This window comes from Myxocyprinus asiaticus, chromosome 29, assembly GCF_019703515.2.
Source record: "Myxocyprinus asiaticus isolate MX2 ecotype Aquarium Trade chromosome 29, UBuf_Myxa_2, whole genome shotgun sequence".
Classification (NCBI taxonomy): domain Eukaryota; kingdom Metazoa; phylum Chordata; class Actinopteri; order Cypriniformes; family Catostomidae; genus Myxocyprinus; species Myxocyprinus asiaticus.
The window spans coordinates 2,470,681-2,497,182 of NC_059372.1; the positions used below are offsets into that span (position 1 = coordinate 2,470,681).

The 26,502-nt window shown below is 37.0% G+C and overlaps 1 protein-coding gene, 1 long non-coding RNA gene and 1 pseudogene across 7 annotated transcripts in view; 2 read left to right on the forward strand and 1 right to left on the reverse strand.

Annotated features, from left to right (window-relative positions):
* LOC127419881 (gastrula zinc finger protein XlCGF7.1-like) overlaps positions 1-24,235 on the forward strand; it is a 380,158-nt gene extending 355,923 nt beyond the window's left edge. Inside the window, exons 1-5 of one of the 5 annotated variants that reach the window (XM_051661691.1) lie at positions 2,008-2,129; positions 6,436-6,503; positions 18,498-18,642; positions 21,216-21,375; positions 22,151-24,235. In XM_051661691.1, coding sequence (XP_051517651.1) covers positions 18,541-18,642; positions 21,216-21,375; positions 22,151-22,875 — 987 coding nt within the window. In that variant the 5' untranslated portion in view covers positions 2,008-2,129; positions 6,436-6,503; positions 18,498-18,540 and the 3' untranslated portion in view covers positions 22,876-24,235. Of the gene's footprint in view, positions 1-2,007; positions 2,130-6,435; positions 6,504-18,497; positions 18,643-21,215; positions 21,376-22,150 lie in introns of those variants that run through there. The other 4 variants (XM_051661692.1, XM_051661694.1, XM_051661695.1 and 1 more) reach the window with 4 other exon arrangements.
* LOC127419889 (uncharacterized) overlaps positions 1-26,502 on the reverse strand; it is a 172,910-nt gene that overhangs the window by 100,660 nt on the left and 45,748 nt on the right. The gene's annotated exons all lie outside the window — the stretch shown is intronic.
* LOC127419870 (zinc finger protein ZFP2-like) overlaps positions 24,895-26,502 on the forward strand; it is an 80,861-nt pseudogene continuing 79,253 nt past the window's right edge.

Sequence of the window (26,502 nt, forward strand, 5' to 3'; positions counted from 1 at the left end):
GAAATATTTTGTCCTTGCAGCTTTGACCACATGCTGGTATTTACTGAGAGAATCTCTTAACATTTCATAGGAGATCTGTAACTTGTCTCTCTTCCACCTGCATTTGGCTTTCCTACAGACATGCCTAAGAGCACACATCTCATTGTTTAACCATTGCTGAGGTTGAGATTTGGGACATTTTAGTCTGAGAGGAGAAACATAATTCATAATGTCCAGACATACAGAATTAAAAAGGACAGTCAGCTCCTCTGTGCCTAGGGAGGGTTTAAGGGCCTCAATAATAGTGAAAAATGGTTATGCTACATAAGCCTTCACCAAAAAGATTTGCTGTAGACTCATCAACAGGTCGAAAATGAAAATCAGCAAGTCGACTTTTAGATGTAAGAGGAGGAAGTTTAACATGGTTAAAGGTTTATGGTCAGATAGATAATTGTCCTCTGTAAACACATTACAAATGGATAAACCCAAGGATAAAATCAGGTCAAGCGTGTGACCATGCCTATGTGTAGCATCACAGACTGACTGTATTAAATTAAAAGAATCAATAAGTTTAGAGAACTGTCTTACCAGTGGTTTAGACAGACAATAAACCCGCTAGGGTTTGGGACAGTGGTGATAGTACTACTGACCTTATTTTGGTGTCTGATGAAAAGTATATTTCCCAGAGAGGACTGATAGAATATGGTGTCAGTGATCATTATATTATATTCTGTACAAGGAAATGTTTTAAACAAAAATGTAGTAGTCATAAAACAGTAAGGACTAGACTGTTTACAAATTATAATGATGAAATATTCAAAGATCACCTAAATAGAGTTAAATGGGAAAACACACAAAACACCTTATCAGTTGATGATGCTTGGGTACATTTTAAATATTTATTTCTTAATGTAGTAAACAAAGTTGCCCCGCACCGACGGGTGAGAGTTAAATAAAGATCCAGTCCTTGGATGAATCAGAAGATAATAGAAATAACAAAAAGTAGAAATAAGGCCCTATCCATTTATAAGAGAACTAAGAATTTAGCGGATTATGATAAATTTAAAGCACTTAGAAATTGAGTACAAAAAAGTATAAGGGAAGCAAAGAGTATCTTTATCACTGAACAATTAAAAGTGAACTAGGGGGATCCAAAATCAGTGTGGTGGGTGCTGAATAAGCTCAAACTTTATGGTAAATCGAAACCTGGTTCATCAAAAATGGGCTTAGATTTTGATGGAGAGATAGAATTTGTAAGTAAAAGTAAAGTTGCAAACAAATTAATCTTATTTTTCTCATCTGTTGCTAATAGCTTAGTAGAAAGGTTGCCTTCAAGTAAAGGTTATGGGATTGATTTTGTTAAGATACCAGATTCTTTCTCTTTCATTAAAGTTACAGTAGAAGAGATTCATATAATGTTAAAATAATTACAAGTGTCTAAAGCAACTGGTCTAGATTGTTTTCCAGTTAGGTTTTTAAGAGATGCTGCAGATTTCATTGCACCGACTATTACATATATTGTTAATCTATCACTTGAAAAGAGTACCATCTGATATGAAGATAGCAAAAATTATTCCAATATATAAGAAAGGGAATAGATATGATCCTGGGGATTACCATCTGGTCTCCATCCTTAGTGTGGCTTCAAATATTTTAGAAAAGGTTGTGCATAAACAGATGTATGAATTTGTATGCAAAAATAGATTGATTTATGATTTGCAGTCAGGTTTTAGGAAGACTTATTCCACAGATACTTGTTTACTATATTTAACATCATATTAGGAAACAGATTGATGATGGAAAATTGTGTGGTATGTTTCTTTTGGACCTTTAAAAAGCCTTTGATACAGTAAATCACTCAATACTTTTACAAAAATTAAGTGTGATCGGTTTTTTGAATACAGTGATTGCATGGTTGACTTCTTATCTCACTGGGAGGGCTCAAAGGGTAGAAGTTGGAGGGATCCTTTCAGAGATGACACTTGTAATTAATGGAGTTCCCCAGGGAAGTGTACTCGGTCCTCTTTTGTTTTTGTTATATATAAATTATATGCAAGCTGCTTGTGATTGTAACTTGTGATTTTTATATGCTGATGATTCTGCACTATTGGTTTCAGGTAAGGATGCTTGTAAAATACAGGAGAAATTAGGTGAGAAACTCTGTAAGGTAAGAGATTGGCTCTCAGAAAATAAACTTATACTACATCTTGGCAAAATGGAATCAATACTATTTAACTCTAAATATAAATTACACAGGGCTGCTGAGTTAGCTGTCGAGGTTGGTGACTGTGTAATTTTAAATAGATCATCAGTCAATTATCTTGGTTGCGTTCTTGACAATAGCCTAAGTGGTGCAAGTATGGCCTTGAAAGTTCTTGGCAAGATTAATGCCAGGACCAAATTTCTTACTAGACATGTTGGATTTCTGGATAGAGATTGCTTAAGATTACTTGCATCATGTTTAGTGCAATGTTATTTTGACTATGCTTGTAATTTGTGGATGTCTGAATTGTCTCGGATGTAGATGGGAAGGTTACAAGCATCTCAAAATAAATAAATTCGATTAGTTTTTGGGATTCAGTGTTTTACTTGTGTGGATGAAACCCATTTTAGACATCTTGGCTGATTGCCAATTGAATGTAGAGCAATTCACCTTAAACTTAAAATGGAACATAGAATAATCAACAAAAGAGCTCCTGCTTATTTTAGTAGTTATTTTTCACAGATTTGTGAAAAACATTGTTACAATAACAGGAAGAGTATTATGGCTCTTTGTCATTTTAAAACCACGTATGACCAGAAGTCTTATGAATACTTATGAGCACAGAAGTGGAATAAGTTACCTATGCATATCAAGTGTATAACAAATATGGTTGGTTTTAGTCTGAAAGTTAAAATACTTTTTTTTTTTTTAGATAATTGTATTTTTTAAGAATGAGTATATGAGGGACCTGTGTAGCTCAGCGAGTAAAGATGCTGACTACCACCCCTGGAGTCACGAGTTCGAATCCAGTGCGTGCTGAGTAACTCCAGCCAGGTCTCCTAAGCAACCAAATTGGCCCAGTTGCTAGGGAGGGTAGAGTCACATGGGGTAACCTCCTCATGGTCGCTATAATGTGGTTTTCGGTGGGGCACGTGGTGAGTTGTGCGTGGATGCAATGGAGAATACCGTGAAGTCTCCACGGTAACGCGCTCAACAAGCCACGTGATAAGATGCGTGGATTGACAGTCTCAGATGCGGAGGCAACTGAGATTCGTCCTCCACCACCCAGATTGAGGCGTATAAGTTCTTTATAGTTTGTCCCACGAAAACTTCCCTGCAAAGTTGTGGGTAGGTTAGTTTACGGTCATAAAAATAAAACCTAAAAATAACCATTAAGAACGTTCTGTGTAGGTTCTTATAAGGTTGTTACACAAAACCTCCCTGCAATGTTCTAGGAATGTTAGTTTACGGTTATAAAAAATAAAACCTAAAAATAACCATTAGGGAACGTTCTGTGTAGGTTCTTATAAGGTTGTTACACAAAACCTCTCTGCAACATTCTGGGAACGTTAGTTTACGGTTATAAAAATAAAACCTAAAAATAACCATTAGGGAACGTTCTGTGTAGGTTCTTATAAGGTTGTTACACAAAACCTCCCTGCAACGTTCTAGGAACGTTAGTTTACGGTTATAAAAATAAAACCTAAAAATAACCATTAGCGAACGTTCTGTGTAGGTTCTTATAAGGTTGTTACACAAAACCTCCCTGCAAAGTTCTGGGAACGTTAGTTTACGATTATAAAAATAAAACCTAAAATAACCATTAGGGAACGTTCTGTGTAGGTTCTTATAAAGTTATTACACAAAACCTTCCTGCAACTTTCTGGGAATGTTAGTTTATGGTTATAAAAATAAAGCCTAAAAATAACCATTTGGGAACGTTCTGTGTAGGTTCTGGGAACGTTAGTTTATGATTGCAACAACAAAAAAAAACCTAAAGAGAACGTTCCTAGAACGTTAGGAATTGGTTCCCCCCAAAAAATGACCAAATGAGAACCAAATGCTAACGTTAGAGTAACGTTCTGTGTTTGCTGGGTTGTCTTTTATGTCTTACACCATTATTTAAGCAAGCACAATGAAGAAAAGTTTCGTCCTGGCCTGAGAGATCACAAAAATTTTAATGATTTAATGTTATATTTTATATATGATTTTATGTACTGTATATTAAATAATATTACTTCTAATTACGCTTATTATTATAAACCTGTGGATTTATTAAGTCAATTCTTATAACTATTGCATTTTGCATTATGAATTGCATTATTTATTGCTTGTGTTTTTGTAAATACAAACTTTTTAAAATGCTTTTCTAAATAATACTTAAATGTGTTTAATATGGTTATTTCACTTTCTTAGTGATATATTATCTATATGAACTGTTTAATTCACATATCCATTAAAGGTTCTTCTGGTAATAAAACAAAAGCTACATTTAAAAATGAAACAAAAGTCAAATGTTGCGATTCCATAAACAACTATATAGAACCGTTTCACCTTGCTCAAAGAACCCATTAGGGATCTTTTGATAGGCCTAAATCAATTTTAGAGTTTTGTAGACTTATAAATTTTAAATCACTATACCTTTTATTATATTTTAACTTTTGTTTTTGTCATGAAAATAGCCACATATGCAAACATCAAAAAGTGATACAATTATCCATCCCTGTTCTGTCCTACTAATTTGTACAAATTTTATGCACCCAATTTAAAACCTTAGACTAGATATGCTGTGATAGTAAATATATACACAGATACACATTTATTTTGTGCACTGTATGTAATAAATAAGAAGTTTTGGAGAAAAAAATCACAAATAAACAGCCGTACTGATGCAAAACCTTTGATTGTTCATGAGTAAAACATTTAGAGGAGACAATGTTGAAGACGTATACACCAAAAACATGACAGGATAAAGAGTGAAGTGTTTTATTATTTATTTCTGCATTCATTTAACATCTTTGTGTGGTGTGTTCTGTGTCAAAAATTATGTAACAAAACAAACAGATCCAACATCTCAAAGAAAAATACAACCAGGAAGTGAGACTGCATCCCTGTCCATCTTGGTGGTATTTTGAGTAGTCAGATTGCATCATTTTGAAGTAAATGTGCTCCAAAGTCTGAAAAACCAGTGTGTAACTTTAAGAAAGTAATTACCGAAACACATATTCTCTTCAATTTAAAAAAAGGGTTTAAATCTAAAATAATGTTTTTATGTAACTATTCAAAGCTTATGATTGTTTCCTTAAAATTAATAATTGAAAATAACATTTTGTCACTACTGAAATAATCACATCATTATCGAAACTTTCTCATACTGTATGTCTATGTATATGTTTCAGTAGTGACAATTTTAGCAAATTTTGAGCATAACTCAAAAATGTTTGGGGTTTTAATCTTAAATGTTATGTTTTATGTATGTGCAACTATTCAAAGCTTGTAATTATTTCCTTAAAATGAGACGTTGAAGATAACATTTTGTCACTGCTTAAAATAATCATGTCACTACAAAATATTACAGTATATGTTTCGGTAGTGAAACTTTTAGCTAATTTTCATTTTAGCCAATTTTAGCTTATGATTATTAGGAAATACTCATATGTTTTAAACAGCTGTACCTACATAAAACAGAATATTTAAATTCAACCCCAAAAAAAGCTGATTTAATTTCAGAATGTGTTTCGGTAGTGACAGTTCTTAATGTTATTTTTCAGATTTTAAAGCACATTTATTTCAAAATGATGTGATGGAACTACTCACCATCTGGCCATGATGGACAGAGATGCAGTCTCACTTCCTTGTCAGAAATGCAGGGGTGTGGCTAAAATCAGGCTCAGCCAATGGACTAAAACATTTTGTGTTTCGGTAGTGACATAAAAATGAGGAACAGCATTTTTAAATAAAGTTGAATTATTTAAAAATTAAACATCAATAGAATCTAAATAATTTACCTTAACTTTAAAAGAAAACAACTTTTAAAAACAACATTGAAAAAAAAAATTAAGTATTATTTTCATATATTGAAATTTAAGGGAGAGGGTTTGGGACAGCCACCTCCTAATAGAAAGTACTGTATAAATTATGATTTTGTATATATTTAGCTTATTATTATCTTAATTAATGCCTTGGGTTTTAATAGATCATAACATATTCATAACATATATATATACATATATATATATATATATATATATATATATATATATATATATATATATATATATATATATATATATATAATAGTTATTTTTTATTATGGGACTACAGTTTGCACCAGTTCGGTAGAATTGCCCATATAATGTATTTAAAGTGAGACAACAGGGCTGATTAATCAGATGTAGCTATTCTCAAACTCATCAACACTCCGGTCCATTCGGTGGCAGAAATTCACCATACGTTTTTTTGCAAACCTACAGAAAACACAAGAAGAAATGATGGATAGGGGGCGGTTTTGGACTCAGCTACAGTTTGAGCGCTCAGTTCGGTAAGTGTTCAACATCATTTTTGAGATTTATATTTATTTTTGATTTATATTTTTTGTACACGTTGTTGGGATTACTGTCATATGCAAGAGGTAAACAAATAAACTAAAACACTCAAGAACAGGTTTATTTACACTTTCTGTCTGTGTTTATATTTTAGTCCAGTTTGACGAGTTATTGGTAAAGTTCTATCTTTGAGAAGTTTGGCGGCTAACGTTCCAGAAACGTCGTGGTTACGTTCTAAAACGTCGTTAATCCCATAAATGACTCTAGCAGTTGACGTCATAAATATATTGTTTTTGTAGAGACAGTCAGTGTGTCTCTTTGGCAAAATATTTTCCAACAAAAGGACAATTGACCAAATCTGCTAAATATTTTACTTGATTAAATTGTGATTTATTAATATTTTTTCAGTCTTTGTGATTGAAAGATCATTTTTTAACGGGCACACGAGACAAATTTCTGTTTGAATTTAAACCAGTTTACGGACTTATATTATAACTCATATTGTACTGTTGCCTTTGGGTTTTTAGTATATGTAATTTTAGTATTTTTTAATGGAATGTATGTATTATTTTACTGAGCCTTTATGTCAAAGAAAAATTTCAACGTTTTTTAATTAAATTGACTTGCTTAAGTCAATTTAATTAAAAAACGTTGAAATTTTTCTTAAAAAATTTAATTAACTTAATTTAATTTTAAATTTAAAAAAGATAATTAGATTACTGCGCATGCGCCTCACTTTGATCCGTAACGGACGCTGAGGTAAAAGTAACGGCACTAAAAATCTACTTTTATTCGTCATTTGATGAAATCGAACATTAAATGACACATTAGTAATTTAATGTTTTGTGCTTTTAAGTTTTAAAAACTGTCCTGTGCAAAGAAATGCCCTGTTTGTTAAATATGCGCACAACTATTCTTACGTGAGGCTTCCTGAGGTAAAATCTGAGGTACATTTTACATCCAGTTCACAAGTGTGAAGACATATTTCACATATGGTTTACACTTTAGTAGTTTACTTTTAAGATTCCTTGTGTTCTTTTATATCCTTAATATTTTGTAAATAATTGCAGGGAGTAACTAAATTTGTTTTGTGATTCAATATACCTTTCAAAAGTTTAGGGTCACTTACTCATTCTTTTTTTTTTTCTTTTTTTTCACATTTTAGAATAATAGTAAAGTCATCAAAACTATGTAATAACATAAATGGAACTATGGGAATTATGTTGTGACAAAAAAAATCCAAAATAAATCAAAACTGTGCTTAGCAGTGTTTAGCATCTTCAGAGTAGTCACCCTTTGCCTAGAATTTGCAGACATGTACTCTTGACATTTTCTCAACCAACTTCTTGAGGTATCACCCTGGGATGCTTTTTAAACAGTATTGAAGGAGTTCCCATCTATGTTGGGCACTTATTGGCTGCTTTTCTTTATTATTTGGTCCAAGTCATCAATTTCAAAAAACAATTTTTTTTTTTTTAAATAAACTTTTAGTTTTGTAATTAAACAATTTAATATGGTGGCACAATTATATTTTTGTCTAGAAAACTAATTTCAAACATTTAAGCACACGCCTTCAGATCAAAAGGTTTTTAAGATCATGAGAAACATTTCAGGCAAGTGACCCCAAACCTTTGAACGGTAGTGTATTTTATGCTGATTAGGACTACCCCCTAATAGTCGACCAAAAGTTAGTCGATGAGAAGAGTCTTGGTCGACCAAGATTTGCTTGGTCAGTTGGTCGGTGAAAAAAAAACTCCACAGGAAACCGACGAACGTAATACGATGAACGAATATACAGGTGCATCTCAATAAATTAGAATGTCGTGGAAAAGTTCATTTATTTCAGTAATTCAACTCAAATTGTGAAACTCGTGTATTAAATAAATTCAGTGCACACAGACTGAAGTAGTTTAAGTCTTTGGTTCTTTTAATTGTGATGATTTTGGCTCACATTTAACAAAAACCCACCAATTCACTATCTCAAAAAATTAGAATACATCATAAGACCAATAAAAAAAACATTTTTAGTGAATTGTTGGCCTTCTGGAAAGTATGTTCATTTACTGTATATGTACTCAATACTTGGTAGGGGCTCCTTTTGCTTTAATTAGTGCCTCAATTTGGCATGGCATGGAGGTGATCAGTTTGTGGCACTGCTGAGGTGGTATGGAAGCCCAGGTTTCTTTGACAGTGGCCTTCAGCTCATCTGCATTTTTTGGTCTCTTGTTTCTCATTTTCCTCTTGACAATACCCCATAGATTCTCTATGGGGTTCAGGTCTGGTGAGTTTGCTGGCCAGTCAAGCACACCAACACCATGGTCATTTAACCAACTTTTGGTGCTTTTGGCAGTGTGGGCAGGTGCCAAATCCTGCTGGAAAATGAAATCAGCATCTTTAAAAAGCTGGTCAGCAGAAGGAAGCATGAAGTGCTTCAACATTTCTTGGTAAATGGGTGCAGTGACTTTGGTTTTCAAAAAACACAATGGACCAACACCAGCAGATGACATTGCACCCCAAATCATCACAGACTGTGGAAACTTAACACTGGACTTCAAGCAACTTGGGCTATGAGCTTCTTCACCCTTGCTCCAGACTCTAGGACCTTGGTTTCCAAATGAAATACAAAACTTGCTCTCATCTGAAAAGAGGACTTTGGACCACTGGGCAACAGTCCAGTTCTTCTTCTCCTTAGCCCAGGTAAGACGCCTCTGACGTTGTCTGTGGTTCAGGAGTGGCTTAACAAGAGGAATACGACAACTGTAGCCAAATTCCTTGACACGTCTGTGTGTGGTGGCTCTTGATGCCTTGACCCCAGCCTCAGTCCATTCCTTGTGAAGTTCACCCAAATTCTTGAATCGATTTTGCTTGACAATCCTCATAAGGCTGCGGTTCTCTCGGTTGGTTGTGCATCTTTTTCTTCCACACTTTTTCCTTCCACTCAACTTTCTGTTAACATGCTTGGATACAGCACTCTGTGAACAGCCAGCTTCTTTGGCAATGAATGTTTGTGGCTTACCCTCCTTGTGAAGGGTGTCAATGATTGTCTTCTGGACAACTGTCAGATCAGCAGTCTTCCCCATGATTGTGTAGCCTAGTGAACCAAACTGAGAGACCATTTTGAAGGCTCAGGAAACCTTTGCAGGTGTTTTGAGTTGATTAGCTGATTGGCATGTCACCATATTCTAATTTTTTGAGATAGTGAATTGGTGGGTTTTTGTTAAATGTGAGCCAAAATCATCACAATTAAAAGAACCAAAGACTTAAACTACTTCAGTCTGTGTGCACTGAATTTATTTAATACACGAGTTTCACAGTTTGAGTTGAATTACTGAAATAAATGAACTTTTCCATGACATTCTAATTTATTGAGATGCACCTGTATTACCGCTGGTTGGATGCTAGGTGGTCCTATGGGGTAATATTCGTTAAGCAGGGTTAGCGTTAAGCCTACACAATGAAGCAAGACATACTTTTAACTTTATTTTTTATTTATTTTAACTAAAAATTCAAATGAAACTGGAAAAAATGAAGTGCAATTAAAATGTGTGTTCAACTTCTTGAAGGATGGTTTTACAACAGTTGTGAAGGGCAACATGTCTTTGGCAACGAACCTGCTTCATCTGTGCTTCATTCTGCTTCATTCTCTACCAGTCGGGTACTTCGTTGTCTGGGAAAATACATCATGTGTGTGAATACATTTTTGTTCCCTCCTTCATGATATATATATATATTTGTAATATCAAATTACATTGTCAACGCCCGGGCTGAGGGATTGGTGAATATTCTTGCTTTAGTGATTTTGCATTGAAAATTTAATTTATTTATTTAAAAAACGAAAAACTTAAATCAAGTACATTTCTAAATTCAAGTTACTCTCCAAACGAAACGAAAAAGCAAATAAAATAATGAAGTGATATAAAAAAATTATATATATATACAGTATATATATATATATATATATATATAAGTAACCACCTTTCCATTTACCGTCAGGCAAGTATCCATCTAAACATGCAGGCGGAAAATTACTTACACAAATGAAGAAATAAAAACAATTCTAAATGTAAAACATAATAATTATAATGATGATAATAATCACTGAAATATAAATCATGGTTGGAGGTGTTTTTGTGTTATTTTATGATTTAATCACAGATTTATAGGCTGCAGAGTTGCGCTCACAATGAACTGCTCTGTGGAAATAAAAGTGAACTGAACTCAAAGCACCTCCTGAGCTGAGATGGTCTGAGGTCTAGGGCTGGGAATCAATTCCTTGATTCTGAGGCGTTGGGAATCGAGAATTTAATTGAAATATTGGAATTGACTCCAAAGCTGGAGTCGATTTCTTTCGGGGAAACCGGTTGAAATTTTTAGACTGTTTATTTCCTCAACCACTGAACTACTACACATTTCAGAAACCTAACAGCACAAAAACTATTTACAAAGGAATTATAAAATTGCTGCATCTTAACGATCATCAACCTGACTCTTGAGTCTTTTGTAGTCCATCAGCATCTGTAAATCCGCTCCGTTTGTTCATCTGTATGGACTTAAGATGGCGCTGAGTATGGCTGCTGCGTTGCGAACTCCGACACAACATGGTAGTGTTTTGTTTGTTTTGTTTACAATTCTTATGTTTTTTGTCTTGGATTTTGTCTGCCTTATTGTCTACGACAGACAAACACTTTTGGACATTGGTTCAGCAATTTCACACCGTAAACCAGACTTCAAATTCCTCAATGCCGACCCGCTGTTTACAAACACGCAAGTGGAGCCCTTTGTCTGGGCAGCCCGGACGCGGAAACGCAGGAGGAAAAGGGGAAACAGAGCCGGCGTTCTCATCAGAGTAAGACGCCATGCAAATCGACCCCCGCTACCCAGTATTCTACTGGCAAATATTCAGTCTCTGGATAACAAGCTCTGTGAGCTGAAAGCGCGGATCTCTTTCCAACGAGAGACGAGGGAATGCTGCATTATCTGCCTTACGGAAACTTGGATGTCTGCGGAGATTCCAGACTCAGCCATTGAACCCGCGGGGTTCTCCGTGCACCGACGTACAGAGCGAAAGACCTCTCAGATAAAAGCAGAGGTGGTGGTGTATGTTTTATGATCAACAAATCCTGGTGTGATCAGAGGAATGTACACTCTATCAAGTCTTTCTGCTCTCCTGATCTGGAATTTCTCATGCTTCTGTGTTGACCATTCTGGCTACCGAGAGAATTCACAGCGGTCATTATCACAGCTGTGTACATCCCGCCACAAGCCGACACAGACCAGGCACTCAAGGAACTGTATGGGAGTATAAGCAGGCAGGAAACCGCGCACCCTGAAGCTGCGTTCATTGTGACCGGGGACTTTAATAAAGCCAGTTTTAAATCAGTTGCACCAAAATACCACCAGCACATTAGTTTCAACACACGAGGGGACCGGGTTTTGGACCATTGCTACTCTCCCTTCCGGGATGGCTACAAATCCCTCCCCTGCCCACCATTTGGCAAATCGGACCACTCTTCCATTCTGCTTCTGCCCGCTTACAGGCAGAATCTGAAACAGGAAACACCCACCCTCAGAACGATCCAGTGTTGGTCGGACCAATCAGACTCTACGCTACAAGACTGTTTTGATCACACGGACTGGGAGATGTTCCAGTCCGCCTCTGACGACAACATCGAGCTTTATGCTGATAGCGTATTGTGTTTCATCAGAAAGTGCGTAGAGGACGTCGTTCCGACCAGAACAACACAGATCTATCCGAACCAGAAGCTATGGATAAATAGCGATGTTCGCGCGGCACTTAATGTGCTGACCTCTACTTTTAATTCCGGGAACGCGGAGGAGCATGAACAAGCCGGTTATCAGAACAGCAAAACGCCAGTACAGGAACAAGATTGAAGGACAGTTCAACACCACCAACTCTAGAAGCATGTGGCAGGGATTTAACATGATCACGGACTTTAAAGGGAATAAAAACTCCACCAGGAACATCGCTGCCTCTCTCCCGGATGAGCTAAATACTTTTTAAGCTCGTTTTGAGGGAAATAACACCGCCCTCGCGGAGAGAGCTCTTGCGGCTGAAGCTACAGAGGTTTGTTCACTCTCCGTTTCTGTAGTGGATGTAACCCGAACCTTCCGATGGGTGAATATCCGTAAAGCCGTGGGTTCAGACGGCATTCCGGGCCGCATCATCAGAGCGTGCGCGAACCAGATGGCTGATGTTTTTACGGACATTTTCAACCTTTCACTCTCCTTGTCTGTAGTCCCCACATGCTTTAAAACATCCACCATTGTGCCTGTACCAAAGCAATCCAAAATCACTTGCTTAAATGACTGGTGTCCTGTTGCTCTGACCCCCATCATCAGCAAATGCTTTGAGAGACTAATCAGAGATTACAACTGCTCTGTGCTGCCTCTCTCTCTAGACCCATTGCAGTTTGCTTACCGCAACAACCGCTCCACTGATGATGCCATTGCATCTACAATACACACTGCTCTCTCCCACCTGGAAAAAAAGAACACTTATGTGAGATTGTTGTTTGTAGACTACAGCCCAGCATTCAACACCATAGTGCCCTCCAAGCTAGATGAGAAACTCCGGGCTCTGGGCTTAAACAGCTCGCTGTGCAGCTGGATCCTGGACTGCCTGTCAAGCAGACGCCAGGTGGTTAGAATAGGCAGCAACATCTCCTCATCACTGACCCTCAACACTGGAGCCCCACAGGGCTGTGTTCTCAGCCCACTCTTGTATTCCCTGTACACACATGACTGTGTGGCAACACATAGCTCCAATGCCATCATGAAGTTTGCTGATGACATGACGGTGGTAGGTCTGATCACTGACAATGATGAAACAGTCTACAGAGAGGAGGTGCACACTCTGACACACTGGTGTCAGGAGCACAACCTCTCCCTCAATGTCAGTAAGACAAAGGAGCTTGTGGTGGACTTCAGAAGAAAAGACAGAGAACACAGTCCTGTCACCATTAATGGAGTACCAGTGGAGAGAGTCAGCAGCTTCAAGTTCCTGGGTGTCCACATCACTGAGGAACTCGCACGGTCCATCCACACTGAAGTCGTTGTGAAGAAGGCTCATCAGCACCTCTTCTTCCTGAGACGGCTGAGGAAGTTTGGAATGAACCGCCACATCCTAACACGGTTCTACACCTGCACTGTAGAGAGCATCCTGACTGGCTGCATCTCCGCCTGGTACGGCAATAGCACAGCCCACAACCGCAAAGCACTGCAAAGGGTGGTGCGAACTGCCAGACACATCATCGGAGGTGAGCTTCCCTCCCTCCAGGACATATATACCAGGCGGTGTGTGAAAAAAGCTCAGAGGATCATCAGAGACTCCAGCCACCCGAGCCATGGGCTGTTCTCACTGCTACCATCAGGCAGGCGGTATCGCAGCATCAGGACCCGCACCAGCCGACTCCATGATAGCTTCTTCCCCCAAGCAATCAGACTTTTGAACTCCTGATCTCCCACAATCAAAATACATCAGCACTGCACTTTATCACTCTTGTATCTCACACCGGACTGTCATAAATTATATTATTATTATATTATATTATCTCTTAACAACTTACTATCAACCGACAGCCTGAATGTCAATACAGTACAATACAACCTACTGTACATTCTATATATACTATATATACTTTTTTTTTTATTGAATAATGTGTATCTATATTGTGTATTGTATACTGTACAGTGTATGTTATTATTTGTATATTGTGTTGTGTGTAATTGTGTATATTAGGCTTTAAATTGTGTTGTGTTAATTTGATGTTATTGTAAATTGGTATATGTCTCATCATTGTCACGACTGCTATGTTGATCGGAACTGCACCCAAGAATTTCACACACCATTGCACTTGTGTATATGGCTGTGTGACAATAAAAGTGATTTGATTTGATTTGATTTTGATTTGTATTCACAATCACACAAGCCCTTCAACATATGCTCTCCAGACCTGTATTGTTTGCTGGTATTTTTTACTTTGGATTAAAATCAAGTAACATGCTAAATTTGTGACATTAAATTGGCAAACAATAACAACATCCCCGATGTTACAACACAAGTCTGCAACAAGGAGATGGCAGAGTTGAGTCAGCTTCCTAGTTCACATCAATAAATCTGTATGTTAAAGTTTTAATGATCAGTGTGCTTGGATTTTTAAATAGAAGTGTATTGTTTGGACATTTTATTCAGTGTACAAAAGGTAGTGGACAGTTACTGTACATTATAAAATAAACCTCTTTCTAAACAAGAACTCATGAGTGGAAACAGAAAATTTAATTGTAGGTTAAATGGTGCTTTTAAGATTATTTGCGGCAGTTCTTCGAAATACAGCCGCATCTACTCAAACTTCCCTCAAATTTATCTCATGGGATTGAAGCGTTGCGCTGTGGTATGTGCATACAGGCCCTGATTTAATTTTAGAATGGACCTATTAATAGTAAATGTCATTCATGCTATTATAAATAGTGCAAAGAACAGTAGTGAGCTGTTTATTATGAGATTTAACTTTACCTCCTGTTTTTTCGGAATAAAAAAATAATCGAAAATATGAGTCTGGAATCGACTCCAAAACCAGGAATCGGAGTCGATTCCCAAATATCTGGAATTGAACAGCTCTAATGAGGTAATTTGCAGCATTCTCATATACGATAATATTCTTGTAAAAAAATTTCAGAAGACTGAAACAAAGGAAGAGCGAGAACCCTTTACATACACGTGTTCCACGAGACTGCACGCCTCCAAAAAACAGCGTGTCATACATGCGCATAGACGGCTGTTCTGTCATCTGTTCTTAATAATATAATAAATTGTGTTTCTTCAAGCGTGTGTCTGTGTGTCTATGGGCAAATTATTTGCAATATTAATTTGATAATAATAATAATAGCCTAATAATAATTTAATACATAGGAAAATGAGCAAAATATCATCTTGACATCGTCAAAGGCATCAGCTACTGGCGATCACTCTGATCATAGTCTGTCGGCACAACCCTAATGTGCATTTCTCTCTATAAATTAACTAAATGATCAGACAGTCTCCTTGCTGGTTTTTCCGACACATTCAGAATCATTACCGCTTTTGCTGGTGTCACTGCGACTCGCTTTGTGCATGTGCTTGTAAAATGTATATTTTAAAGGCTCATTATTATGGTTTAGTATTTTCTGTAATGTAGAATAGTGTTAGCAATGTTACTTAATCTTAAAACATTCTTTCTCAGCCCTGGAACTCATACCATTTTCTGATGCCCCCCAAAATATATATATTTAAGTAATTAAATATCATAAACCTGCGACAACTAGTCGACTAATGGCTTAAACTAACGACTACTAGTCGACTAGGAAAATCTTTGGTTGGGGGCAGCCCTATTAACCACCCTGGGAAACAGACTGATATTGTAAATTAAACCCATGGATTCCTTAGACTGATCTCTCCTTTATATCACACTCCAAATGTGTAAAGGATCAACTTTTATATGCTATAACCATTGTATAAATTTTTTTTTATCATGACCTTTAATCACATATCATTTATGTTTCTGTAGTTAGCAAGCTAACCAATTATACCATCTCAGAAACAGTTATTTTCTTTTACAGATTTGTTCTTGTGTATAATCGTTAAGAGTGTAACGGTTCTCGGTAAAAAACCAAACCGTACGGTTCGCCACCCACGGTTCAGTAAGTATTGGCACCGCGGTTCACCTCAAGTTTAATGATGCATCTGGAGCACAAGGTTTGGTGAAAAAACAAAGGGTCAAACATCCTCCGCTAATGCTCCTGTATGGCTCTGTAGATGGACAAGCTCCGCTTGTGTTTCACGTGGGTCAACTTGATGACATCACTGTTCTGCACACGTTGTGTGTAGTTGAAAATGGCAAGTGGAGAAAACGATCCGCTGAGAGAGAATCCCCATGCGTTTATCCTTTCTGGGAACATTTTCTTTTTGCAGTCAATTACAACAGCGATGGTCAAAAAACGTTTACAAAACAGGCACTGTTCGAGTGCCGTATACTGGTCATTTATGTAAAAAATGCGAGCGAGGGTTTAAAACGCACACGCGAGTTCTTCCTGTTTCCACGCTTGGCTGTAATCTATTGCAAGCGTCAATAATGTGCTTTGATTAATAGCATTAAGATGCCATTATAGTAAAACATTGATACATGATTGATCATTTACGCAGACATCACCCAGGGAAAGAGCCACAGGTGAGCTGAAATTGCACACACTCCCTTCCATTTTTAAGCAGGCACTCAGTGCTAATTTGGACAGACATAAAACAATAACTAAAGCACTTGGGGTGTTCATGTGGGATTTCCATGTATTATTAAAATACTCGAGCCGCATTATCACAACATCCCTTCTCGTATGCATTTTAATAGCAAGATTATTCCTTTTATAGTGATGTACAGCTTCCGAATATTGAATATATGTTGAGATAAATTTGAAGTGCTCTTTATGTTGTTGCACATAGCGTATTAGTGCAGGTATTAAGTTAAAATGTTGATTTAGTAATTAGAGAAATTGTCTTTTTTTAGTTAAGGACCCTGGCAAGAATTAACCATGGTTTTAATATAGTAATATTGTAGTAACCATGACTGCTGTCACCATGGGTTTCTGAGCAGAAATCATGGTTGAGATCATTAATAATTAATTAATAATAATAACAATAATTAATAATTTTATTTATTTATCACACATTATACATTTGCACATATACAGTGAAATTCTTTTTTTTCACATATCAGAGCGCAGGGTCAGCCATGATACAGCACCCCTGGAGCAAATAGGGTCAAGGGCCTAACAGTGGCATCTTGGTGGTGCTAGGGCTTGAACCCACAACCCTTCTGATCAGTAACCCAGAGCCTTAACCACTGAGCCACCACTGCCCCCCTGTTTGATGCACCTAACCATGGCTTTATAACAGTAATACTGTAGTTTCTAAAGACAGTTGAAGTCAGAAGTTTACATACACTTTAGCCAAATACATTTAAACTCAGTTTTTCACAATTCCTGACATTTAATCGTAGAAAACTTTCCCTGTCTTAGGTCAGTTAGGATCACTACTTTATTTTAAGAAGGTGAAATGTCAGAATAATAGTAGAGAGAATGATTTATTTGAGCTTTTATTTCTTTCATCACATTCCCAATGGGTCAGAAGTTTACATCTGCATTAGTATTTGGTAGCATTGCCTTTAAATTGTTTAACTTGGGTCAAATGTTTTGGGTGTCCTTCCACAAGCTTCTCACAATAAGTTGCTGGAATTTTGGCCCATTCCTCCAGACAGAACTGGTGTAACTGAGTCAGGTTTGTAGGCCTTCTTGCTCGCACACACTTATTCAGTTCTGCCCACACATTTTCTATCAGATTGAGGTCAGGGCTTTATGATGGCCACTCCAATACCTTGACTTTGTTGTCCTTAAGCCATTTTGCCACAACATTGTTTATTTGGAAGACCCATTTGTGACCGAGCTTTAACTTACTGGCTGTTGTCTTGAGATGTTGCTTCAATATATCCACATCATTTTCCTATCTCATGATGCCATCTATTTTGTGAAGTGCACCAGTCCCTTCTGCAGCAAAGAACCCCCACAACATGATGCTGCCACCCCCATGCTTCACGGCTGGGATGGTGTTCTTTGGCTTGCAAGCCTCACCCGTTTTCCTCCAAACATAATGATGGTCATTATGGCCAAAAAGTTCCATTTTTGTTTCATCAGACCAGAGGACATTCCTCTAAAAAGCCTTTCTGGTTATGTCGATATAGGACTTGTTTTTACTGTGGCTATAGATACTTGTCTACCTGTTTCCTCCAGCATATTTACAAGGTCCTTTGCTGTTGTTCTGGGATTGATTTGCACTTTTCGCACCAAACTACCTTCATCCCTAAGAGACAGAATGCGTCTCCTTCCTGAGCAGTATGATGGCTGCGTGGTCCCATATTGTTTATACTTGTGTACTATTGTTTGTACAGATGAACGTGGCACCTTCAGGCATTTGGAAATTGCTCTCAAGAAATGAACCAGACTTGTGGAGGTCCACAATATTTTTTTCTGAGGTCTTGGCTGATTTCTTTTGATTTTCCCATGATGTCAAGCAAAGAGTCACTAAGTTTGAAGGTAGGTCTTAAAATACATCCACGGGTACACCTCAAATTCAGTCCTATCAGAAGCTAATTGCCTAAAGGCTTGACATAATATTTTGGAATTTTCCAAGCTGCTTAACCCTCTGGGGTCTGAGGGTGTTTTGGGCCCTGGAGAAGTTTTGACATGCCTTGACATTTGTATTTTTTTCAGTTGCTTAAAAACATATTAATGGCTAAAGTTTGAAAACACTGTATTCAGCACAAACTGGGCTACAATACTATGTGAACAACATGTATGTACATGTTTGTATTTTTGAGAAAATAACGTTTATGCGTGGTTTTTGAAAAAACAAAAATGTTAAGTCACTGAAATAAGGCCATATAACACATACTAAATATTTGTAAAGACTTTTGAGAACTGGATCTTGTAGCTTAGAGTTTTTGCTACAAAAATGATGTGAAAACCATCCTGATCACTCGTTCATACAAAACAATATAGTCATTTAACTTTTGTAAGACACTTTTAGTGTTAGAAAGGCCATATGCGAGGAGGCGTGTATGATCATGAATATTGATGTGATTCACACCTGAGAAGACCCCTCCCCTGAGAGAGAATGAATGTGAGGAGACTTAATGATTGAATGTATTGTTTGTAGCTTATTCAAAAAATCAAGTTTAAGTTAAAAGAAGTAATCTGACTATACATTTTCTTTACATAAAGACTTAAAAACTTTAGACCTACACTACCATTTAAAAGTTTATAGATCTGTAAGATTTTTTAATGTTTTTAAAAGAAGTCTCTTCTGCTCACCAAGGCTGCATTTATTTGATCCAAAATACAGCAAAAACAGTGATATTGTGAAATATTTTTACAATTTAAAATAACTGTTTTCTATTTGAATATATTGTAAAATGCAATTTATTCCTGTGATCAAAGCTGAATTTTCAGCATCATTACTGCAGTCTTCAGTGTCACATGATCCTTCAGAAATCATTCTAATATGCTGATTTTCTAATATGGGCATATTTACAGCACATTTTACACACTTACACCCGAACAGATATTTGCAAGCACAAGCTTCGTTGATGATAATGAGGCAGCATAAACATTAGTTAAAATATATTCTAAACATTCATATTATTTTTTATTACATATCATATATCATACAGCATACAATTGAAATACCTGCTTTAGCCGAAACAACATTTAAATGTAACTAAAACTTGCCTATTAGGACATATTTCAAATTTCAATACTCTGAATCCTGGCTGGCATGTCTGGAAATAGTCCAACTAGTAAAATATGTACATGTTTATATAAAATAGCACGTCAACTAATATGTAAGTAAAACTAAATGACTTACTCATCCGAAATTGTATCCTCGGCTGGATCAAGTCGCTCTTCAAAATGCAAACGTTCCTCGTCGTATTCCCGCTCTTCTTCTGAGGAAAATGTGAACTCTTCGTCACTATCCAGGTGCTTCCTCACCTGTGTAGCGTGCCATCTTCCAAACACGCAGAAAAGTGAATGAACTTGATGCGTTTTAAGGCATTGTTGGGGGCGTTTACCATTTGCATTGATCGTCTCAGCACATTATCGTATGAATAGCGCGCTCTGCTGGTGGGTGTGATCACATTAGCGATAATTAGCTGAGCCAGGAGAAACTGTACATCGCTTTGTTTCATACATGCAGGAGAATATTTGTTTTAAATTTGAATTGTTTTATTTAAAGTAGACATTTTAAGCTTTCTTTAGACATATGTTTCAAGTTTGTGTGATAAGTATTTGCGGAGTTTCACTTCATTTTTGTGAGGTGTTTCAGAAAGATGCTCACGGAGACAGAGACGGCTGAAAGCGCACCCTGTTTATTTTCTTTATTTTACAAAAGCACAAGGTTTTGTTGTTATTGTGAGTGTACACAAATAAAAGTAGACCCTTTATAGTCTCTAATGATGTCTTACACTCATCTGTATGCCCAAAAATGACAGAGTATTTTAAGTTGTTTCCGCTGTTATGAGGAAAAAATCCAGCAGGACGCGCCGGCGTCCCAGAGGGTTAAAGGCACAGTTAACTTGTGTGTGTAAACTTCTGACCCACTGGAATTGTGATAGTCAATTAAAAGTGAAACAATCGGTCTGTAAACAATTGTTGGAAAAATTACTCGTGTCATGCACAAAGTAGATGTCCTAAAGGACTTGCCAAAACTATAGTTTGCTAATATTTAATATGTGGAGTGGTTAAAAAAATTAGTTTTAATGACTTCAACCTAAATGTATGTAAACTTCTGACTTCAACTGTAGTAACCATGATTTTACTATATATTGTAACCATGTCAGTAACCATGTTTATATTGTGGTTACTATGATTTTACTTCAAATGCCATGGTTAAACTATGGTTACTGTTGTAAAACAATGATTTTCTATTTAAGGGCAAACCTGTTGTAGTGTTTACCAAATAGATTATTCTTTAGATTTGGCAGTAATATTTTTTTTCTAAACAAAGAAAATACTGTACCTAAAACTGTTTCACCCCTAATAATCGTATAATAATCTTTTAGAGTTTGATGAATGTCAGTCCATTATAATGATGATGTTTTCGTGTTCAGATGGATGTGATCCACGCTGGAGAACAGCAGCTGCTGCAGATACCAGTGAAGATGTGTTCAGTGAAGCTGCTGGACTGCAGGAATCTGAAGACGAGAGGAGAAATCAAAGTAGAGGAACAACAGAGTGATGAAGATGATGATGATTTTATTCCTCCTTCAGGTATGTTTCTTTCTGTTGTTAAACATTTTCATAACAATCGACTGCCATGTCAGGATCTGTTAATAGATTTATCACTGAAAAGTCGAACAAAAAAGTTTCCTTTGTTTTTTTTATTGTCATTTTATATGTTCTCTTTTGTCTTTAAGGCACATCTTTTTATTAAATATTTCCCAAAGTCATATCAGTTCATCATGGACATTAAAGGACCCTGCATACTTCATATGAAATAGAAGAACGAACTGGTGTGATGTCATTTAGAACAAAATCTGGACAAAGCAAATGTGTTTTTGAGTTTGTTTCGGTGGTTCGTAACAGCTCACCATTGAGAACTTTCAGGAAAACTTTGTACCACTGCTAGCCCTTTTCCACCAAAATTGCAATGGGTAGGGCTGAAACGATTAGTCGATGTTATCGACAACGTCGACAATCAAAAATTGTCATAGTCGAATAGTTGTTTGATCTCATTTAACATAACATGAGATCACATTAAACTCTAATGATGATGCATGAGAGCAGCACTGCAGTTCACTCCTGACTGAGGAGAGGAAGAATTACACAGACCACAGTCCAGATGCACTCTAAACTTTCCAGACAGCTTCAGGTGATGTAGATCACAAAGTTTTAGTTAGCTAATATGAAATCTGTGGAGTGGTTACAAAATAAGTTGTAATGACTTCAACCTAAGTGTATGTAAAGTTCTGATTTCAACTGTATATAATCGCATAAACCTGTCCCTCTTGAATTGATTTTTGTCAATTTACTGTGTTCATTGTAGAGCTGATGGAAGTGAAAGAGGAAAATCACGAACGGAATGAAGTGGAGAAGAAACTTAAGTTTCAGAAACATCATGATTTCACAACTGGAGAGAAATCTTTGAATTACTCAAAGACTAAGAAGAATTTCTCACCAGAAAAGCATAAAAGAAAAGCAGCCAAAAATTCATTAACTTGCTCTCAGTGTGGAAAGAGTTTGACTACTAAACAAGGTCTTAATAAACACATGAGAATTCACACAGGAGAGAGACCTTACACGTGTCATCATTGTGGGAAAAGTTTCGCATCTGCATCCGTTTTCAAGAATCATCTTCGTTGTCACTCTGGAGAAAGACCATTTGAATGTGATAAATGTGATAAAACATTTGCTTTGAATTCAGTCCTAAAACAACATCTGACAACTCACACGAAAGAGAAGCCTTACAAGTGTTCTTTTTGTGGAAAGAGTTTTGCACGCCTTTCCTATTTTAAAGAACATCAGAAAATACATACCGGTGTGGGGGCTCATATGTGCTTTGAATGTGGGAAGACCTTTACTGCAACCGGACACTTGAAACAGCACCAAAGAATTCATACTGGAGAGAAACCGTACAAGTGCTCACTCTGTGGAAAGAGTTTCACTCAGTCACAACACCTGAAAAAACACAAGAGAGTCCATACTGGAGAGAAACCATACCACTGCTCTTCAAGTTTTAGAGCAGCATGTAATCACAGTGAGCAAAAATAATCTTCAGGTCCAACAAGATCAAGTAAATAGTTGGAAATTCGGATAAACCCAAAGACCCTGATAGCATGTTCATCATTTAGACATCTATTTGATGTGTTTTCATCTGGAAGATGTATTTTTAGCTAGTTTGTTCATCTGCAATACGTCTATAAGATGTTTCCTCTTGGATGTCAATAAGACATTCAGTAAATGTCTTTGAGACGTTTATGATTTAGATTGTTTGTAAATCTGTTCTTTTTAAGATGTTTAGCATATGTTCATTAGATTGTGATGCTTTCCAGATGAAAAGATCTAAAACAGACATCTCAGAGATGTACATCTGCTATGTTGGGATGGATTTTCTCCCAATAGAGCAGCTTCATCTAAGAGAATAACAAAGGACTTTTAAGGAAGTTCTTTGTATAATTGAGAACTTGTTTTAGCGTGTATATTTACAGCACTGTGCAAAAGTTTTAGACATTTCTGAAAAAAGCTGTAGAGTAAACATGGTTGTCCCCCTTGATCGTTTATACCCATGCCGCCCCCTGACCTAGTGTGCCACAAACAGACAGCACACTGGAGGTTTAGTCACTCACTAAATAGGGAGCAAGTGCACATCCTATAGCTCTCTATGCAGCATTCAATCAATCCTTCCTATTTAAAGTTCAGTTTCAGGCTGCAGATGATGTTTGGATCACTCAACATGTTTGACAGACATGTGACAATGATAATCAGTACATAGATTCAGAATTTATAATGTATCATTTTATTTTAACATGGTTGGCAGTGATTGGATGATGCTGGACATTTCTTTGAATTAGAATTAATTATGCTAATTTCTGATGTAATGTCTGTAACATCGCAAAAACATGAATAACCAACACTCCTGGAAACATCATAAACAATTTGATTAAAAAAAAAAGAAAGAAAAAAGGATTTCTATAGCTTGGTATCATTTTAAATTTCACAACGTAGTCCCGCTGTCCACATATGAGGACATACATTTTTAGCAAAACTATTTGGGCTTATATATATATATATATATATATTGTTCTTCCTCTCCATGTTGCTCTTGGTCTTTATCAACACCCAATTGAAGCCTAGTAGCAGCAAGTGAAGATTTTACACTACACTGCTTTTCCTGCAGTGCAAGGGTGAGCAAGTTTGAATTTCCAACAGAATTTGAAACACTGAGGTGAAATGTCATAATGAAGATTTGGAACTGAACTTTGAAAGGTGAATATATATATATATATTTATTATTGAATTTTTTTATTAAGTTTTGTGAAAAATGTATCCAATTGAATATTCATAGCATAAATATACAACCAAAAATTCAAGCACTGTTAATGCTATGTATTTTTTTCTTGATCTATTACAATTCAGCGTGCTTTTTTCTATCAAATGCTACTTATGGACCCAAGTCATATCAAGAGACCAGAATATCAATAGTAAGACACTAACAACCAGTGTTGTAGTCAAGACCAGCTCATCCGAGTCCAAGTCCAGTCCAAGACCATAAGAGGTTCGAGTTTGAGTTGAGACCAAGACCAGTAAAGGCTGAGTCTAAGACAAGAGTTTTTTGTGAATGTATTAAATAATTTAAAGAACTATAGGTGCATATATCAAATAAAACTCATTTATTATTTTAGCATTTAACATTTCTGCTTTACAAAATACAGTATAACTGTGCAATAACTAAAATGGGCCTAAAAACCAAACAATAATGTATTACGGTGACACTATTCGAGGTTCGGATGTGTGAACAGTGAGCTCTGCGCACTTTGCTAGTTTTGATACTTTTAATGATATAAACCGGTGAGACCCTGATCCATAACTGTTCTAGGAAGACAACATGTCAAAGAATTCAAAATCCTCAGGCTCTGGAGACATTAAAAGACACTTAACGTGCTCAAGCTGACATCCCCCCGGAGGCCTCAGACCAAGGAGTCAGTTGGTCTGACTCCTTGTGAAAGATATTGTGAAAGATATAAGGTGAAAGATATTCGGCATGAATTGCTGAACGTGTTGGCAATGCTGATGAAGGTCATTGCTGACTTGGAGGATCTTGCTGCAATACGTCTATCGATCACTGCCATGGAGACGAAATTCACTGAGATGCTTACAAGAGTTAGCTGCTAATCCTCTAGCTACCAAAGCAGACTTGGAGCGTGTCTGGGAAAAGTTGGAGGATATGGTAAATCGTAGTCGGCGGAACAACGGTCGAATTGTTAGAATTCCTGAGCGAGCAGAGGGTCAGAATATGGTGGGATTTCTGGACGGGCTCATTCCGAGTCTGCTCAACATAATCGAGCGAGCGACTCAGCGATCTGCTGAGGGAGACAGGCCCTGGAATGGTAAGCATCCAAGATTACATTTTAATAAGTTATATAGGCCAATTGACAAAGATTTTGTTTTTATTATTATGCATTCCGTTTCAGACATTTGGCTCTTTGGTCATTTCCACCTGAGAGAGCCCTTCCCTGGTTTTGTATTGAACAGGAAGTTCTTGCCCCTAATTTGCCATTGCAAAGCCTTTCTGTCAAACTATTCCGAGAAGTTACACCTCATTATCTCACATTTGCACTCGGTATTTATGTTTAATTCGGACATTTATTTAAATGTTGCCTCAAGCATATGGCTGAACCCTAAATCATGTATTAATAAGTCCCCTTTCTGCTGGTCAGAGTGGATTGTGAGGGGGGTTACTACACTTGGTGACCTATATGAGAGTGGAGTGTTGAGATCTTTTGAAAATTTGGTTTAACATTTTGGGATTCCGAGATCTCAGTTCTTTAGGTTTTTACAGCTGCGCCACCTGCTCTGTATTGTTTTTTGGGAGTAGCACACTCCCCCCTAAAACGGTAGATACTCTTGGAGGGGTGATTACTGCTTTTGGAAAAGGTCATGAGGCGTCAGTGTATTACTCCCTGCTAATTCAGCGTCTGGGGGACGGAGCTTTAACTTCTATCAAGAGATTATGTGAGAGATTTAAACTTGGTATTGGAGGAGGGAGTGTGGGCTAGGATTCTAAAAAACATCAAATCTGCATCTAGAGATGCAAGGGTGCACCTTATGCAATTCAAGATTTTATATCGATTCTATTGGACCCCCTCTAGATTGTATAGGCTTGGTCTTAAAGACACACCCACCTGCTGGCGATGCCAATCAGAAGATGGAAACACGACCCATGTCTTTTGGAGGTGTGTTAAGATCCAAGAATTTTGGTTGAAGGTTCAGAGATTTATATGTGATGTTTTGGGCACTAAAATTTCATTTTGCCCCAGACTCTGTATTTTGGGTGATGGGGTGGTCATAAATTTGGGGAATAAACACATAAAAAATTGGGTTATGACCAGTATTATTATTGGTAGGCAGATTATTTTAAGGGGATGGAAGTCAGATGAAGCACCCTCATTTCTGGAGTGGTGTGCGGAGATGGGGAGGGTGGCAGCTTTCGAGGAGGGAGCAGATGGCTGGGGGTTCGGGATTTGTTTGATAGGAAATGGGGCAATTATTTAGTGTTTTGGGGGGACTCTCGGGGAGGGGCTGTTGAGTGAGAAGTTTAGTTTTAATTATGTATGATTATTATATTTTCTTTCTTCTTTTTTTTTTGTGTGTGTGTTTATTCTTATTTGTGACCAGGGG